Below are 15,823 nucleotides of genomic sequence, written 5' to 3'. Positions count from 1 at the left end.
AAGTATACAGATGGGTCACTTGAAAGGGCATGGACATTGAAGAACCAAACAAAGTCCAGTGAAATAAGTTAGCAAGGCTTCTAGCACAGAGGCACTTGGAGGGTAGTCCAAGTAGACACAGATTTTGACTCTGTATGATGAAGACCTTTTGTAAATTACTGCCAAAGATTGATGGGCAGTAGAGTCAGTGAGTTTTTAGCCATGGGAGGTATTCAAGAGCAAGTTGGGAGGTAAGGTGGAGGCCCTTGAAGGGGGGGTTGCAACTCCAGTGCATATGTAAGTCCCATCTCTCAGCTCCTGTGCCCTGCCCTACTGCAGAGAAGGTGCTGGAAGGGCCCTCTGCATGCCTCTTGCCCTTGCTGGCTCCAGAACTGCCCCTCACCATAGCCATAAAGCAGGTGCCAGGAAACATTGTGCTCTCTGGCCTTGCCACCCATATTTCAGGCTTGCCCCAGGATCCTGGGACACTGGGGAACAATAGGGACAGGGGAGGGGCTTGGGATATTTTGATTTCTTCCCACAGGCCTTTCTGGAAAGACAAGGTAAGATTTCCTTGAAAGATGCAACCCAGTGCTAGCCCTTTTGGTCCCACTAGAGCCCTCTGACTATATCATCAGTGACTCATCACCTCTGGGGGAAGGGAGGTACATTCAGTTCCTGTACCACTTAAGAGAAACTCTGCTACCCAGAGGCAAGAGTGGCCTTTGCTAGTCATACAGATCTGAGATCCTGATTTCTTGTGGTAATCACTATTTATTCTTAGCTTTTGAACCTGGGCCTTGGCTTGGTCCACGTGCAACATCCTCGTTTAGTTTGGTGCCCCACAACCTTCACCCGTGGGTAGGCAGGAAAGGCCCAATGGCAGGGACCACGAGTTTTTTTTTAAGGTTACTTATTTGAGAGAGAGTGTGAGCACATGAGCAGGAGGGAGAGGGGAAAGCAGAATCCTAGTGAAGTGGGGAGTGGGATCCAGGGCTCGATCCCAGGACCCTGAGATCACCACCTCAGCCGAAGGCAGACTCTTTTTTTTTTTTTTTTTTTTTAAAGATTTTATTTATTTATTTGTGAGAGAGAGAGTGAGAGCGAGCACAGGCAGACAGAGTGGAAGGCAGAGTCAGAGGGAGAAGCAGGCTCCCTGCGGAGCAAGGAACCCGATGTGGGACTCGATCCCAGGACGCTGGGATCATGACCTGAGCCAAAGGCAGTTGCTTAACCAACTGAGCCACCCAGGCGTCCCACGAGTTTTTTTTTTTAAACACAGACCACATTGGCCTGACCTAAGCAGAGGGAGCCCTGTCTAGCAGGCTGGAGGTGTGTGCTGATCAGAGTTTTTCAGGAGATTCAGGCTTTGTGCCAAACAAAGTGTCCACTCCCCAGAGCCTTGGCCTGCATACCCCAACTCCAGTGGTACCTGGGAAATTGTACTCTAGTCAAGGGGGTCAATTCCTAGTGGGATGTTGAATCATAAGAGCCAGAGCTCCAGGAGCTGAGGGGCACTGAGGCAATGTCGGGTGGCCACCTGCTAACTGGAGGTGGGGAGGAACACTCAGTGGTCAGTGACCCATACAAGGGCTGCTGAATCTCGGCTTCACTTCCGCCTGGGTGTCAGACTCTACCATACCAACCCCAGAACACGAGCGCTAGAGTTGTGGGGAGTCCGGTCCTAGCTTTCAGTGGGAGAAACGGAGGCCTAGGGAGGGGAAGAGACATTCAAGCAGTAAGATAATCACTTAAGCTGGCATGGGGTCCTAAGCCTAGGCCAGGTTCTCTCAGATACCCAGAGTGCGGCAGGGTTAGCACTCAAGGTTTACGGAATGGCTCAAAGTCTGCCTTTAGCTTTTAGCATGGTTCCTGTTGGGCATCAGATACAGCGATTACAAAGGCACTGTGAGCACCAAGCTCCTTAGAGTCTTGGCTTAAAGATGAGTCCCACAGTCCCAGGCCTCTCCTAGGGGCTCACTTCCCTTAAACAAGCTTGGGCACGAACGTGCCTCAGGACTCACAGAGCTCGCTGGCGCCTGGGCAGCAGGTGCCAGCGCGGAGCTGGGATTCCAGCCGCAGCTGAGGATGAGCTAGCCTAGCTGCTTTCTGAGATGTGTCTGTGCCTACACTTGGACTATAGCCAGGGACTGGGGCGGTGGGAGGAGGGAACTTACAATCGTGGAAAACAAGGCTTTGTGATGGGGCCTGTCTTCCTTGACATGGGCTTCCCCCACCTCCCACCCCGGCCCAGCACCCCTAGCCCAGGCCGTGCAGAATGCCAGTGGAAGTCTTATGAGAGCATACATGAGTACTAGTGGCCTACAGCTAGTTCCCAACAGTGGGCCTTTGTGTAGCTGGAGTTTAATGTTCGGGTCTGACGGCAGCAGCTGCTGCTACTTCTGCAGGATTCCAATAGCCATTGCTTTTTCTCTAAAGAAACTCTTTCATGTCTTTGTTTTCCTTCAGATCTCTTGGTCTAGCACAGGCCTTTTCCAGGAACCTCTCTATACCTTCAGAGGTTCCCTCTTATCTGAGCCAAGCTGCTGGCCCTTATCCTAATTTAAGTCTCTCATTTTCTGGTGTGGAAAATGAGGTCCAGAGAGGTAAAGTGAGTTGCCCAAGGTCACCCAGCTAGGCAGGTTTCTCCTCACTTGCTAGCTTATGAATACCCCTGATTTCTTTAAGCAATGGCACCCCCCCCTTCCATCCTTCAGTCCACCAATGCCAAATATCCAATAACATCTCCAATAGTCATGCCCCATTTTCTGAGCTGGTTCTCATCTGCATACCTAGGCCCTTTCCCTCTCTTTGCTAAGTTCTAACTTGATCCCAACCATGACCACTGGTGACAGATCAGACAGAAATAGGGTAGGCAGGCTCTGTCACTTCCAGAGAGAGAGAGAGAGAGAGAGCGCGAGAGCGAGAGAGAGCGAGAGAGAGCCATGTTTTACGTAGGCCTCAGTTTTGTCTAAAGCGTATTCGGGCCAGTCAGCCTGCTCTGGGGAAGGCTCTTGGAAATCAGGGAGAGGCATGCTTCTGGAAACTTCCACAGAAGCTGACCAGCTCAGACCTGTATTAGCTCAGGAAATCCCTACCAACTCCCCACCCTCTAAGCATCTACTTCTCCCTTGCTGCTATGACCCTTCTGAGCCTCTAATGCCTCTAAAGCCGCTGGGGCATCTGTCCCCACAGCATCTCACCTGCTTGCCCAGCGTAGAACAGGCTCAGGCTGGGCTGGCCTCTCCTGAGGCCCTCCCACTTTCCTCAGCCTCAGACAAGGCTCTACTGCCCCATAAAGTCCACTAGGCCTCTTCCCTTCCATCCTTCCAGCAGATGATCCCTCGATAATTTATGCAGCAAATCCTCTTTAATCTTTAATCTAGGGTCCTGCAGGAAGGGAACCTCTTGTCTCGTCTTCATAGTTTGGGTAGAGAGGTTCTCTACCTCTACCGCATTCCGACATTCTACTTTAGGAGGTGTGGAGTGTGTAGGGACAATCTATAACTTGGACGTCAGTCGGGTTCATTTCCTGCAAACCTTTGGTAACTAATGGTTTATCTCCCAACTCATGGGGCAAAACCCCTCTCCTTCCAAAAACATCTCTGGGCTTTTGCTCAAGTCCCCACTGTGATGTGCTGCCTGAAGAGGCCACTCGTAGGGGCTGAGTAAGGAAGAGCCAGGTGACCAGTGCAGAGCTGTACTAAGCTCCTCTGCGCACCCTTCGCTTCCCGGGGTCTCGGGCTGCAAGGCCCACCGCACGCGCGGCCCGCCGCCCGCCCGGGGCACCCGGGCAGGCGCCGGCGATCTCTGAGGGCAGGCCCCGCCCCAGGGCCCGCTGGCCCCGCCCTCGCCACAGGCCCCGCCCCCGGCCGGTCCGCACTCTGGGCGGCAGGCGGGGGCCGGCGGTCCGGCGAGGTCGGCTCGCAGCTTCGGCCGCGGGTCCCTCGGACGCTGTCCAGGAGGAGCTGGCCCGGCCCGGGCTGCAGCCATGGTAAGGCGCGCGGGCGCGGGGCACGGCCGAGGCGCGCAGGGCCCTCTGCTCCCGGCGGCTCCGCGAGGACCCGCGGCGCAGCAGCCCCGGCTGTGCGGGGCGGGAGGCGCTGTCTCCGGCTGCGGGCTGGCGGGCAATGCTGGTGGACGGCGCTGCGTCGCAGCTTCCAAGTTTCTCCCTCTGATTCGAGCGGCGACGGAGCGGACCCCGAGTCCTAGGGTGCTGCCGGTGTTCTTGGACTGAGGGGTGGGTCAGTGCTGAGCGGAGGTGGGGGTGGGGGCCCGCCAGTAGAGACGCGCATGTTGGGCTGTGGAAGGCGCGTCAGCGACAGGCGGAGCTGAGGGTCCCCCGCCCTTGCCTGAGTCAGCTGTTACCTGGGTGACCCTCCTCACCCACCTGCCCTGGGTTCAGGGGCCAGTACCAGCTTCCATTGGGAAACACACAGAAGAGGCCTAAAAATACTGCCTGCCTCCCCAGGAGGGATGGTGAGACGCTTTGGGCCCTCCTTCCTGCAGCCTGGCACAGAGCAGCAACCAGGCTCTTTCCACTGCGTCCTCTGCCCAGGGGACGACCCCTGAGAGAGCGAGCGAAGCCTTGCCCACCATCCTACCCGTGGGTGATATCAGCTCTGTCCCTCTGCCTCTGAGACAGGAACCATGGGAAGCTTCCTCCTGCTGCACTGTACACTCCCCCACTCCCCCAAACCAGGTCCCTCTGCAGCAGTGGGGGTTGGGGGAGCTCATTCCTGCCACCTGTCTGGAGGAGAAATAGTCACCCCCCCTCCTGGGACCCCCAGGTGGGAAGCTTTGATGTCTGACTATAAGGGGGTCAGCTTTTCTGCTGCCATCCTGCCAGAGCCTGCCACAGACGCATTATGAGGGGGGTCAGGGTCTCTGGCCCTCATGCCAGCCTCTCCTCCCAGTTTGGAAGCCCCCCAGCCTTTGCCCTTGCCTTGGGAGGCACAGGCTGTTTACAGGAGGAGATCCATGATCAGCCTGTGGGGCAGGATGTTGGCTGTGGGCAGCCTCCAGAAAGGAACTCCCTGGGCCCACTGGAATCAGAGGCTTCCAGGTCTGGAAAGGCCAACATTTTGAGCTTTTGTCTTTCAAGCTGTGTCTAGGCTGCGGCCCAAGGCTTGGCTAGGAAGTCTTGGTGACCTTGTGACCTTCCCCAGAAGGGGGTTCCTGGGAGAGGCCAAGTGGTGCTTGTCTTTATCCCTGCCCCACTTCTCCCCACATGGGTACGGACGCAGTGATTGTTCCAGTGATGGAAGCCTGGGGAAGCATGGACTGTCCCCAATGCCAAGCCCAGCAGGGACCAAGAGGAGCTTTTTCTGCCACACACTGAGTTCAGTTCAGCTGAGGTCTTGTTGCTTTCAGCTTGGCTGAAGCCACCCTGTTCTTCTCTAATTAAAAGACACTCCACCACCACCAGAGTCGTCAGCTATAGGCCCTTTAGGCCCAGTTCTTAGGCTGACGTGTTCATGTCAAGCCAGACTCCTCTGTAAGGGGTCTGTCTCTGAAAGGAGATCAGTGTCCCAACTACTTTGGAGGTCAGTGGGTACAGTGGGGGAGTGCTCTCCAGCCCAGGAACCCAACGGGGTTTCAGTTTGCATGGGAAAAGAATGACGGGTCAACATTAAAAATTGTCCTGTGACTTGAAATGCACCTTTTCTCCTCAGGTTCAAAAGCTTGAGGTATCTCTCCCTCGCCTTCCTGAGAAGCAAGACAGGGCCATTCACAATTGGACATTAAGGCCCTGAAATTAAGATAATATTCAAAATCATAGAGTGTGTTTCTGGCCAAACCAGAAACGCTGGTCTTCCGACTCCTCATGTGCACACTCCCAGCCAGGCCCCTCGGTCTGTCTCCAACCTAATTGGCCGTTCTGAAGCTTCTGGGGTGCCAGCTTCCCTTGGGCCAGAGCTCATGCCCCTCTGAGACCAAGTGCTAGCAGCTCCTCCACTGACTCTCTGGGAACAGTGGGGTGATGGAAGTGATATAGGTCCCCGTGAGTCAGAGGTCAGGTATCCTTGGGTGGGAGGAGTCCCCTGTGGCTGGGACTCCACAGGGAAATCTAGGGGCAGATTTCCCAAGACAGTGGGGTTCCCTGCTAGGAAAACACGAAGGGACATTTGGGCAGAAAAGCAGGGCTATTCCCATGAGAACATATTTCCAGGGGATTATAAGACCTTCCACCCTACTTCAGCATGGCTTAAAGTTAAGTTGAAAGAGATTGGAGTCCTTTAGGAGTGGAGTCTCCTGGGTGGCTGTCCCCATGTGCCGATGGGCCAGATCACCTTGGGGACAGCTCACAACCCTCTGGAGGCCTCAGGGTCCTTGGGGGTTAATAGGAGAGGTCAGGTTGATCAAGAGCCTGTGCTGCAGACAGACTGGGGAGGCTGGTGCTGTGCCCACCGGGGTAGGCAGAAGGCAGGCGTCATGGGACAGCCAATCAGAGGAGGAGGGGACTGCAGAGAAACAGAGTGATCCTGCTGCAGCTGAGCTGTCCTTGGAGGGTGGGAGCCAGGGAAAGGGAGGAGGAGGGGGTGGGGAACGACATTCCACAGGCTTTTTTGGCCCCTGACAGAGACAGGGGGGGTCAAAGAGAAAGGGAAAGGAGCAAGCTAGGAAGCTGGATTACAACAAGAACATCGGGATCAGGCTGTTTCCGTGTGTGAGGAACTTTGCCTGGGAGATAAAATTAGACCTAGAGCTTGCCGAAGCCTGGGACATGGACCATTCACTGGGATGGCAAAGCAGTTCTGTCCCTGAGGACAGGACTGAAGCTGGGGTAAGGTGCTTCTCTGGGAGATGGGGGTGGGGGGGACCTGACCTCTCTCCCTTCTGCCTTGATGGGGATTGGGGCTTTAAGTAAAAAAATGATCTGGTCACTGTGAGAGCTGAGGTTGGGGGAGGGCAGATTGGAGGTGAACACCCTAGTGTCCTAACTCCTGATGAGCAGCCAAGACTGGCAGGGAATCCAGGAATGGTGGGTTCCTGGTGACTATTGGAAGATTGGGGATGTTGGGGTCCCCATCAGTGTCTTCCTCTCTCCCTTAACTGCTGCCCCTCTGCTCAGTGTGTCCTTGCGGAAACCTGGTGGAGCATAGTCATCTTTCACCGGGACCAAGTGCGGGGTCACTGTGGGGTTATGCAGAGAGGCAGGATTTTCTGGAATTCCCCAGACTCTAGCTGCCAGAAAACAAGACCTGCTGCACCCCATGCCCCCTACCCCCCGCAGCCCCATCCCTTCTCTGTTGCGATATAATGAATTCTCCAACCTGCGACACTTTGTGTGAAAAGGGGCACAATTCATCACTATGCCAGGACAGCAAACAAACTAGGATGGACAGTTACTCCACTGGGATCCCACAAATATTATGGGTGAGAAAAGCCTGTTAGGCTTGCTTCAGGACAGCCTCTTTTGTTCACTAAGCCCCCACATGCTGGTTCCAGTTCTAGGCTAAAGGGCCTCTTTCCTTCCCTCTGTCCAGGGGGGCCCTGGAGACTATAGCTACAGGCAGGTGTGGGGACGTGAGAGGCGACAGCCTGAAGGTAATTCTTAGGGAACTTTTCCCTGCATCCTCTCTATCTCAGTCCCTTTCCTCTGGCATAAACCTGGCAATGTGTATGTCTGCCTCCCTCAATTCTTGCTCTGTAAACTGGGGACCTGCAGAAGATTATGGCCACGTTGTCTCCCCGCACTCTGGCCGGGACTCCATAGTGGTCTGGGATAGCCCCCACTGGCTTGGCCAAAACCCAGAGAGTGAGTCAGCCGCTGAAGCCGGTCCTTGTCCATTGTCTGGAGGTGGCATGTGGGTATTGTGAAGCAGAGCTGAGCCCAGCACTGCCAGGCACTCCACAAAGGGGGCTGGCTCCCCAATGAGAGAGGAAGTTTTTGGGTCTGGAGGGGGATGGCAGGAGTGGGGGGAAGTGACCTCTCTTCCAAGCTGGAGATGGTGGTGGACAGGTCTCTACAGAGTTGGCCACTCTTTGCCTACCCACCCCTGTGGTTCATGGCTCAGGCCAGATCCTCTCCTACACTGCTGGCTGAAGCTTACCCCAGGTAGAGGGGGCAAGAGACAACCAAAGGGTGTTTCCTCCTGCATGTGCCTCCCATTTAGGGGCTGTCAGTAGCCTAGTGTACTCATATCTTCCCTCACTGGGTCTCTCCTAGCTCACTTCCATCCTGCGCTCAGCATCCACTGGCAGGTTTACCCTTCTGCCCTCTGGCCTTGGCATAGGTTCCAATGTGGCACGGTGTCTGGATGGGGGGGGGTCAGATGTCAGATCAGCTGTGCTGAGCTCTTTGCAGTGAGCCCTGGGAAGTGGGCACCCCCAGTAGAGTCTGTGCCTTGGTACTAGAGCTCACTGACCTGCAGTGACGGCTGGCACAGAGCCCCTGCTGGCCCTTGATTTACCTGGGCCGGCAGCTCCCTTCACCCCACCCTACTCCCTGTCCCTCACTCTGACTGACTCTCTGCACTCTCCTTAAAGCCTGAACCACGTCCTCCTCTCAGCTCTAACACCTCCATTGCTCCCCGTTCTTCAGTCTGGCTTCCTGGCCTTTAGGGCAGTCCCTGGGCCATGTCTTGGCCAGACCCCCAGGAAGGGCAGGGCGGTGAGCACCCTGTTCAGAGGGAGCATCAGGACTGGAGCTACTCAGACCCCAACAGCAGTTGAAAGGACTTTGGGGACTGCCCAGGGCTGCTCCTGGATCCTGGGGTCTCTCCTGATGTCTCCACTGGGAGGCCCAGGAGCAGGTGAGGGAGGGATGGGGAGCATTCCTCTGGCTTGGCTGCGAGTGCAGTTTCTTTCCCTTCTAACTGCAAGCGCTTTCCTCTCTCCCCCTCTTACCTTCTCCTGTCTTCCTCCTTCATTCTCCCCTTCGTGCCACCTACCCACCCCTCACCCCCCCAGATCAAGCGCTTCCTGGAGGACACCGATGACACAGAACTGAACAAGTTCGTGAAGGATTTCCCAGGAAGCGAGAGCTGCCACCAACCAGAGGCCAAGACCTGGGGGTCCAAGCCCCAAGTCCTGGAGCCAAGGCCCCAGGCCCCGGACCTCTACCAGGATGACCTGGAGTTCAGAACCCCCTCGTGGTCCCAGGCCTCTGACAGCCAGCAGTGCTTCTCTGCCTCTGCCCCTCTCAGCCCCTCAGCCCGGCCCCGCAGCCCCTGGGGCAAGCTTGATCCCTATGACTCCTCTGAGGTAGAACCTCCAGCCCTTGGCCTTCGGTGGGCTGGTGCAGGAAGACCCAGGGAGGGAGCAGAGAGATCCCGAGTGTATGTGCGTGTATGGGCACGTGTGTTTGTATAGGTGTGTGCACATGCATGCATGCATGTTGACCTGGGGTTCTCTGTCTTGTGTCAGCCCTAGCTCCGTGGCATTGACCCTCATGTGCACTGCAAACTGTTAGCAGGGGCAGAAGCCTAGCTGGTGGCCCTGGATGGGCCCTCGAAGGAGTGTGACAGTGCTCCTCCAGGGCGGGGGCAGAGACCTAGGAGGGAGGGAAAAGGCTGGTGTTGGGTCCTGGGGCCCCTCTTGCCTCTCATTCTGATGCACTCTGCCTTCCTGTCCATTAGGATGACAAGGAATATGTGGGTTTTGCGACCCTACCCAATCAAGTTCACCGGAAGTCTGTGAAGAAGGGCTTTGACTTTACCCTCATGGTGGCAGGTAGAGGAGGGGAAGAGCTGGACTGGGTAGGGGTTGTTGCAGGTAGGGATGGTATATATGTGGGGAGGGGGTATGGGTAAGGAAGGAAAAAGCAGCCAGTGGCTGTGTCTTTTTGGCAAATAACCAAGAGCCGTAGGTGGCCAAAAGTGTGTATGTGGGGGGTGAGGGGACGTTGAAGTGGTACAAAGAACACTTGATCAACAGCTTTCCAATATTTGCCTTTTTCTGTGTGACCTTGGGCAATCTCTTACCCTCGCTGGACCTCATTCAAATAAGAAGGCTGGACAAGCTGTTTTCTCTGCTCCCTTCCAGCTCTAAAATGCTATGGTTGTTTGTCTGTTCCCAATTAGATAAGAAAGCAGCTCCCTCCACAGCTTGTTCTAGGGGGGGTGCCTCTTGGCTATAGCTCTTATCTTCTGTCCTCTCTCCCCCATCAGGAGAGTCTGGCCTGGGGAAATCCACTCTTGTCAATAGCCTCTTCCTCACCGATCTGTACCGGGACCGGAAACTCCTCAGCGCTGAAGGTAAGGAAAGGAGAGGGGCATGCAGACAGGCCTGCAGACTTGGGAAATCAAACCCATGCCAGAGCCTGGGGGCTGGGGGCCTTCCCCAGCAGGCAGGAAACCATGGCTTCCTAGAGGGATTGACGGCATCTCTCTGTAGGCCTATGTAGCCTGGCAGCCCACCAGCCAGCTCCCTCAAGATTTGGGTGCCGAAGCAGGGCAGGGACCAGAATCCTGCTCTCTGAGTCTCTGACCCCCAAAGGATTCCAGGAATCCAAGAAAAGAGCCGGGAGCAGAGAAGAGGCTGGGGCCAGAGCCAACAGCCACCGGCATTTCCTGTGTTGGGAAATGTGCTCCTTGCTGGTTCCCAGAGAACAGGCCCCCAGTCAGCTTGGGGTGGGAAGGGGGGCAGTGTGGATGAGGCAGTCTGGGCAGCAGAGCTGGTTGGGGTGGGCGGTTTGTCCTGACTGGGCAGGTCCTTGCCCTTGCCCTGGCCTCAGTTTCCCCCTTCTCCAGAGCGGATCATGCAAACTGTGGAGATCACTAAACATGCAGTGGATATAGAAGAGAAGGGTGTGAGGCTGCGGCTCACCATTGTGGACACACCGGGTTTTGGGGATGCAGTCAACAACACAGAGTGGTATGTCTGACCAAGCACAGTCCCAGATGCCCTCTTCCCATTACACACCCACCCACCCACACACACACACACATACCCCACACATGAGCATCCATTGGCAAAGACATAACCAAAATTCTCAGGAGGAATGTCTGTGGCTTTGAGCATGCCACTGCTCCTTACAGGGTAGCTGTCTCCTCTGTAAAATGAGAGGGAAAGGGTTGGAATAGATACTTTCTAATGTCCTTTGTGACTCTGACCTATACTTAGTGGGGGTGAAGATCTAAGACAAGTAAGCCTCAAAAAAGTAAATCCAACTGAAAACATGTAGCACAGGGCCTGACATCTAGTAGTTGCTCAATAAACATCTCCTTCCCTCCTTCCTTTTCTTTCACCAGCCACATTTTAGGTGCCACAAACCACTTTTATTAAAGGGATGAGAGTGCCTTGAGGAATGGGTGAGGAGGAGAAAGAAGAGGCGAAGGGGAGACAAACAGGTTGAACTTTGTTTAAACTCCAGGCACCCTCTAGGCTAGAAGAAAAGGTGGCTTTGCCACACATGCCATCATCCTTGGCTTTCTTTTTTTTTTTTTTTTTTAGGAACTGGAGGGATGCTTAGGTAATGGTGGGACTCAAGTTGTTGGAAGAGAAGGAGAATGAGTGATAAAGACAGGAGAGAAGGGGGTGCCCTTAATGAAGTCAGGCAGGGGTTGCTAAGACCACTAGACTGAGTTCAGACCTTGACCCAGCATTAAGTAACTGCATGGGCTTGAGCAAATGACAGCATTCCTGTTTCTTCAGCTGAAACATCCCGGCCTTACCACTTTGCCCAGTTGATCTGAAAATCACCCCAAATGACACATGTGAATGTGCATTAAAAATGAAAGTAAGAGCTGTTTACACTTATGGATTTTAAGATTATAATTGTAGCACCAATGTGAAATATAAGTGCAGGGTCCCTTGTTGAAAATGGTGACGAATTTCAAGATGGCCACCGCAGAGAAGCAAACCAAGGGTGGGCCCTTCTGAGATCAGGGGCCTGTGCCGACTCCACAGGTGGCCCGCCCAGAAAGCTGCCCCTGGGTAATCGCCTCACAGACTCAGCGGACCCTTATGGACCTTTCTGTGCTCTGGATCCCCAAGATTTATCATTACTGTATATGATGTTTTGACTTAACGTGCGCATTCATCTTCAACTGCAGTGTCTTAGCCTTGAGGGGAGGGCCATTTCTCCTTATAATCTTGCCCTGGCACTGTGCTGGCACACAGTTTGTGGTCTCCTGATGGAAATATTCCCAAAGGATTGAGGTGACCTCCATATCATCATTGCTAGGTATATGTCTCAGCACCCCAAGCTTGCCGTGAAACTACGCCCACCAGCACCTGGTTCCCACTGTAGCAAATATCATCCCCTCCTTCAGTCAATCTACTTACCTCTTCCTCCTTTCCCTCACAGTAGTAATTTGTTTGGCCTTTCACAGTATACAGTGCTCCTGCACATACATTCGTTCAGTCAACCAGCAGGAATTTATTGAGTACATACTAGGTGTCCAGCCAGTGCTGGGCATTTTAAGGGCTACAGAACAAATATGAATCATCCTGATTTGTGAGTGGCTTATGGTCCTAGTGGGGGTCAGGGGTGGGGGAGAAGCTGTTCTCTCACATGTGTGTCAATCAGCTCAAGTTAGTGAATAGGCCAGGCAGTGTTGCAGCAAACACGCGGGGGAGTCAGAAGGTCAAGGGCTTGGGTGGGTAGAAAATTTGCTAGCCAAAATGATTTGGATGGTCTCTTAGCTGCTGTAGATTTAGTTTCTTCCTATATGAAATGAAAGTGACGGTGCTTACATGTTTACCTGTCTGGGCACCTGTCAGGGAGGATGAGGCTAAATAATAGGCGAGTGAAAGACTTGAAAACTGGAGTTCTTGAATGTGTGTGTGTGTGTGTGTGTGTTTATAAAATCATATGAAGTATGATTTCACGGTGTGGTGGAGAGAAGGGGAGAGCACTGTGCCCACTGCAAGGAGTCTTCACAGAAGAGAGCGTTCTTGGCTATGGCTTTGAGGGATGGGGTGTGTTTAGAGAGGTGGAGGTGAGGGTAGAAGCACACGAGCAAAGGTTCAGAGTCTGGACTATGAACTTGACTGTGAATGTGACTGAGGGCTTCCAGGGGTGTTCACCTGCAGGTACCTTATTCTTACTGGTCTGGTCACCTCGGTCTCCTCTCATCAAACTAGTATTTATTGAACTTTGCCTGTGTGCTTCATCTGATTTTCTAGTGGGACAGGCGAGATACACCCCTGTTGCTCCCAGGTACCTCCCTGGAGACGTGGGCAAGCAAGCCAGGGAACAGCAGAGGCTTGAGGACACTGCCCAGGGCGTGGGCCACTCTGTAGTCCCTGAGCTCAAGAGGCAGTCCCCACTCCCACAGTTTCTCTGCTTGTCTGTCCCTGCCCCAGCTGGAAGCCTGTGGCAGAATACATCGACCAGCAGTTCGAGCAGTATTTCCGAGATGAGAGCGGCCTGAACCGCAAGAACATCCAAGACAACAGGGTGCACTGCTGCCTGTACTTCATCTCACCCTTTGGCCACGGGTATGGTCCGAGCCTGAGGCTCATGTCACCGCCAGGTGCTGCCAAGGGAGCAGGCTGAGAGCGCCAGGGCAGGGCTGCTGCTAGCCTGTGGTCACACATTCCTGTTCCCCAGGCTCCGGCCGCTGGATGTTGAATTCATGAAGGCCCTGCATCAGCGGGTCAACATCGTGCCTATCTTGGCCAAGGCGGACACATTGACACCTCCTGAAGTGGAGCGCAAGAAACGCAAAGTGAGGGAAGCTGGTGGGGGATGGGGAGCAGGTGGGCTTCTGGAAAGAATGGGGTCCCCAGAACTGTGGGCCTCTCATGTGTTTGCCAGATCCGAGAGGAGATTGAGCGCTTTGGAATCAAGGTCTATCAGTTCCCAGACTGTGACTCTGATGAGGATGAGGACTTCAAATTACAGGACCAAGCCCTAAAGGTGGGACCACCCCAGGGCATCCCTTTTCCATCTTGTTTCTTTGGAGCAGAAGAGGGAAGCAGAATTCTTTGTAAGGGGTGGGAGAGGACCCTGGTTTCCTAGAGTGAAGCAGAGAAAATAGAGATACAGGTGGAAAGGAACAGGTAAGAGTGGGGGGTATTGACAGTGCCCCCCCAACTTCTTCCAGGAAAGCATCCCATTTGCTGTAATTGGCAGCAACACTGTGGTAGAGGCCAGAGGGCGGCGAGTTCGGGGCCGGCTCTACCCCTGGGGCATCGTGGAAGGTAAAACACTGAGCTTGTGACCAGGGTATTTCCTTGCCCTCAGAAGCTCTCCCCATGCTCCTGGCTGACCCCTAGCCTTGCTATGCAGTGGAAAACCCAGGACACTGCGACTTTGTGAAGCTGAGGACAATGCTGGTGCGTACTCACATGCAGGACCTGAAGGATGTGACGCGGGAGACACATTATGAGAACTACAGGGCACAGTGCATCCAGAGCATGACCCGCCTGGTGGTGAAAGAAAGGAATCGCAAGTATGGCCAGAAGCCAGGATGGAGGGCGGGGTGTGGGGGTGTGTGTGTGCGGAGGGTGTGGGGAGCCCAAACGCAGCCTTGGGTGAGAACAAGCCCTTCCTTGGTTCTTCTTCAGGCCCTGGGCTCAGTCCAAGCAGATGCTGGGTTCCCCTTAGCCTTACCAAGTCCCTTTCCCCCTTCCCCTCAGCAAACTGACTCGAGAGAGTGGTACCGACTTTCCCATCCCTGCTGTCCCACCAGGGACACATCCAGAAACGGAGAGGCTGATCCGAGAGAAAGATGAGGAGGTGAGAGCAGTAGGGGGTGGTAGGGATTGACAGCATGGAAGGCCCCTGCTTGGTTATAAACCTCAATATTTCGTGGTTTGGGAGTAGGAAGATCCGGCTCTGGGACCTATTTGGGTCCTGGATTGAGGGATTGATTCTTCTACCCAGGGTCTCCATCATAACTCTGGGCTACGATGGCCCTGGCTAAGGGATCAGAGCTTGGGTGCACTTCCCTAACACTGTAGAATTCTAAATGGCCCCATTTCGCTGTGTGTGCCTATTCCAGCTGCGGCGGATGCAGGAGATGCTGCACAAAATCCAAAGACAGATGGAAGAGACCCATTAGCTGGCTTTGAATCCTGGATATTTAAATCTCCTCGTCCTGCCCATGCCAGCCCCTCCCAGCACCAGTTCTGCTCAGGCCCCTGCAGCTACTGCCACTTCGCCTTACATCCCTGCTGCCTCCCCAGAGACTCAGAGGAAATAAAGTTTAACAAGTCTATAGCTGCCTTCTGGTGTCGTTGTCTGTGTCTTTACCTCCTCCTGGAGACCAAGAAGATCCTAGGGCCCATTTTTTAAAGGGTGCTGAAGGAGGGTGCTGGTTTCTGGCTTTTAAGAGGAAAGGGGGAGTAGGGCAAACTTTCCTCTCCTATGAGGAGAGGAACCCTCTCTATGAGGGTTCAGTCTCCGCTTAGAATCCAACCTGGCCTCTCCATCATACTGACTACTTCTATCCTGCCTCTCTTTTCTGGGGCCTGACCCGCTCTCCATCTTTTCCACATACGGTATTTTCAGTTCTATAGATGCTTTGGATCTGATATCCACTCTTGGGAAAACATGGTATTACCTGCATGCAGCTTCCTGACTTCCTGTTTCCCCTGATTTGGGGAAAAGGGGTATACACAGAATTAAGCTCTGCACTCCCAAGAAGCCTGTGCTAGAACACTGTACAAATACTGAAACCCCTGGGATCATCCAACACTAAAGTAAGTGCTGGGAATGAGTAAAGTACAATCGTCCTAGAGAAGTTCAATATTCTTGTAACAAATCTTAAGCATCTGCTAGGTTGCAGACACTTCTAGACCCAGGTTAAAGCAGTGAACACGGGCAAGATTCCCGTTTTGCTGGATTTACCAGCTGTAGTAACAGTTCCAACATTCAGTAAACAGTGACCCGTGAAGACATTCTGGTCCCGGGGCCTGGTATTTCAAGCATTCAGGCCAAACCCCA

The 15,823-nt window shown here is 54.0% G+C and overlaps 1 protein-coding gene across 7 annotated transcripts; it reads left to right on the top strand.

The window, feature by feature from the left end:
* Positions 1-3,836: 3,836 nt before the first annotated feature.
* On the top strand, positions 3,837-15,095 carry SEPTIN4 (septin 4). Of its 7 annotated transcripts, none has more exons than XM_059147376.1 (12): positions 3,837-3,973; positions 7,470-7,530; positions 9,564-9,657; positions 10,095-10,181; positions 10,677-10,800; positions 13,237-13,371; positions 13,484-13,601; positions 13,691-13,792; positions 13,980-14,076; positions 14,165-14,327; positions 14,515-14,614; positions 14,880-15,095. In XM_059147376.1, the coding sequence occupies exons 3-12, from the start codon at positions 9,648-9,650 to the stop codon at positions 14,937-14,939; spliced, it is 996 nt and encodes a 331-aa protein (XP_059003359.1). In that variant the 5' UTR covers positions 3,837-3,973; positions 7,470-7,530; positions 9,564-9,647; the 3' UTR covers positions 14,940-15,095. The 7 variants fall into 7 exon arrangements, with proteins under 7 accessions (XP_059003359.1, XP_059003358.1, XP_059003354.1 ...); XM_059147371.1 differs by lacking the exon at positions 7,470-7,530 and adding an exon at positions 8,896-9,267 and having other exon boundaries at positions 3,847-3,973; XM_059147370.1 differs by lacking the exons at positions 3,837-3,973; positions 7,470-7,530 and adding exons at positions 6,564-6,766; positions 8,896-9,267.
* The last annotated feature ends 728 nt before the right edge of the window (positions 15,096-15,823 follow it).

Source organism: Mustela lutreola, chromosome 15 (genome assembly GCF_030435805.1).
Source record: "Mustela lutreola isolate mMusLut2 chromosome 15, mMusLut2.pri, whole genome shotgun sequence".
NCBI lineage: Eukaryota > Metazoa > Chordata > Mammalia > Carnivora > Mustelidae > Mustela > Mustela lutreola.
The sequence above is the reverse complement of the archived record's forward strand: the minus strand, read 5'-3'. Positions and strand labels throughout refer to the sequence as shown.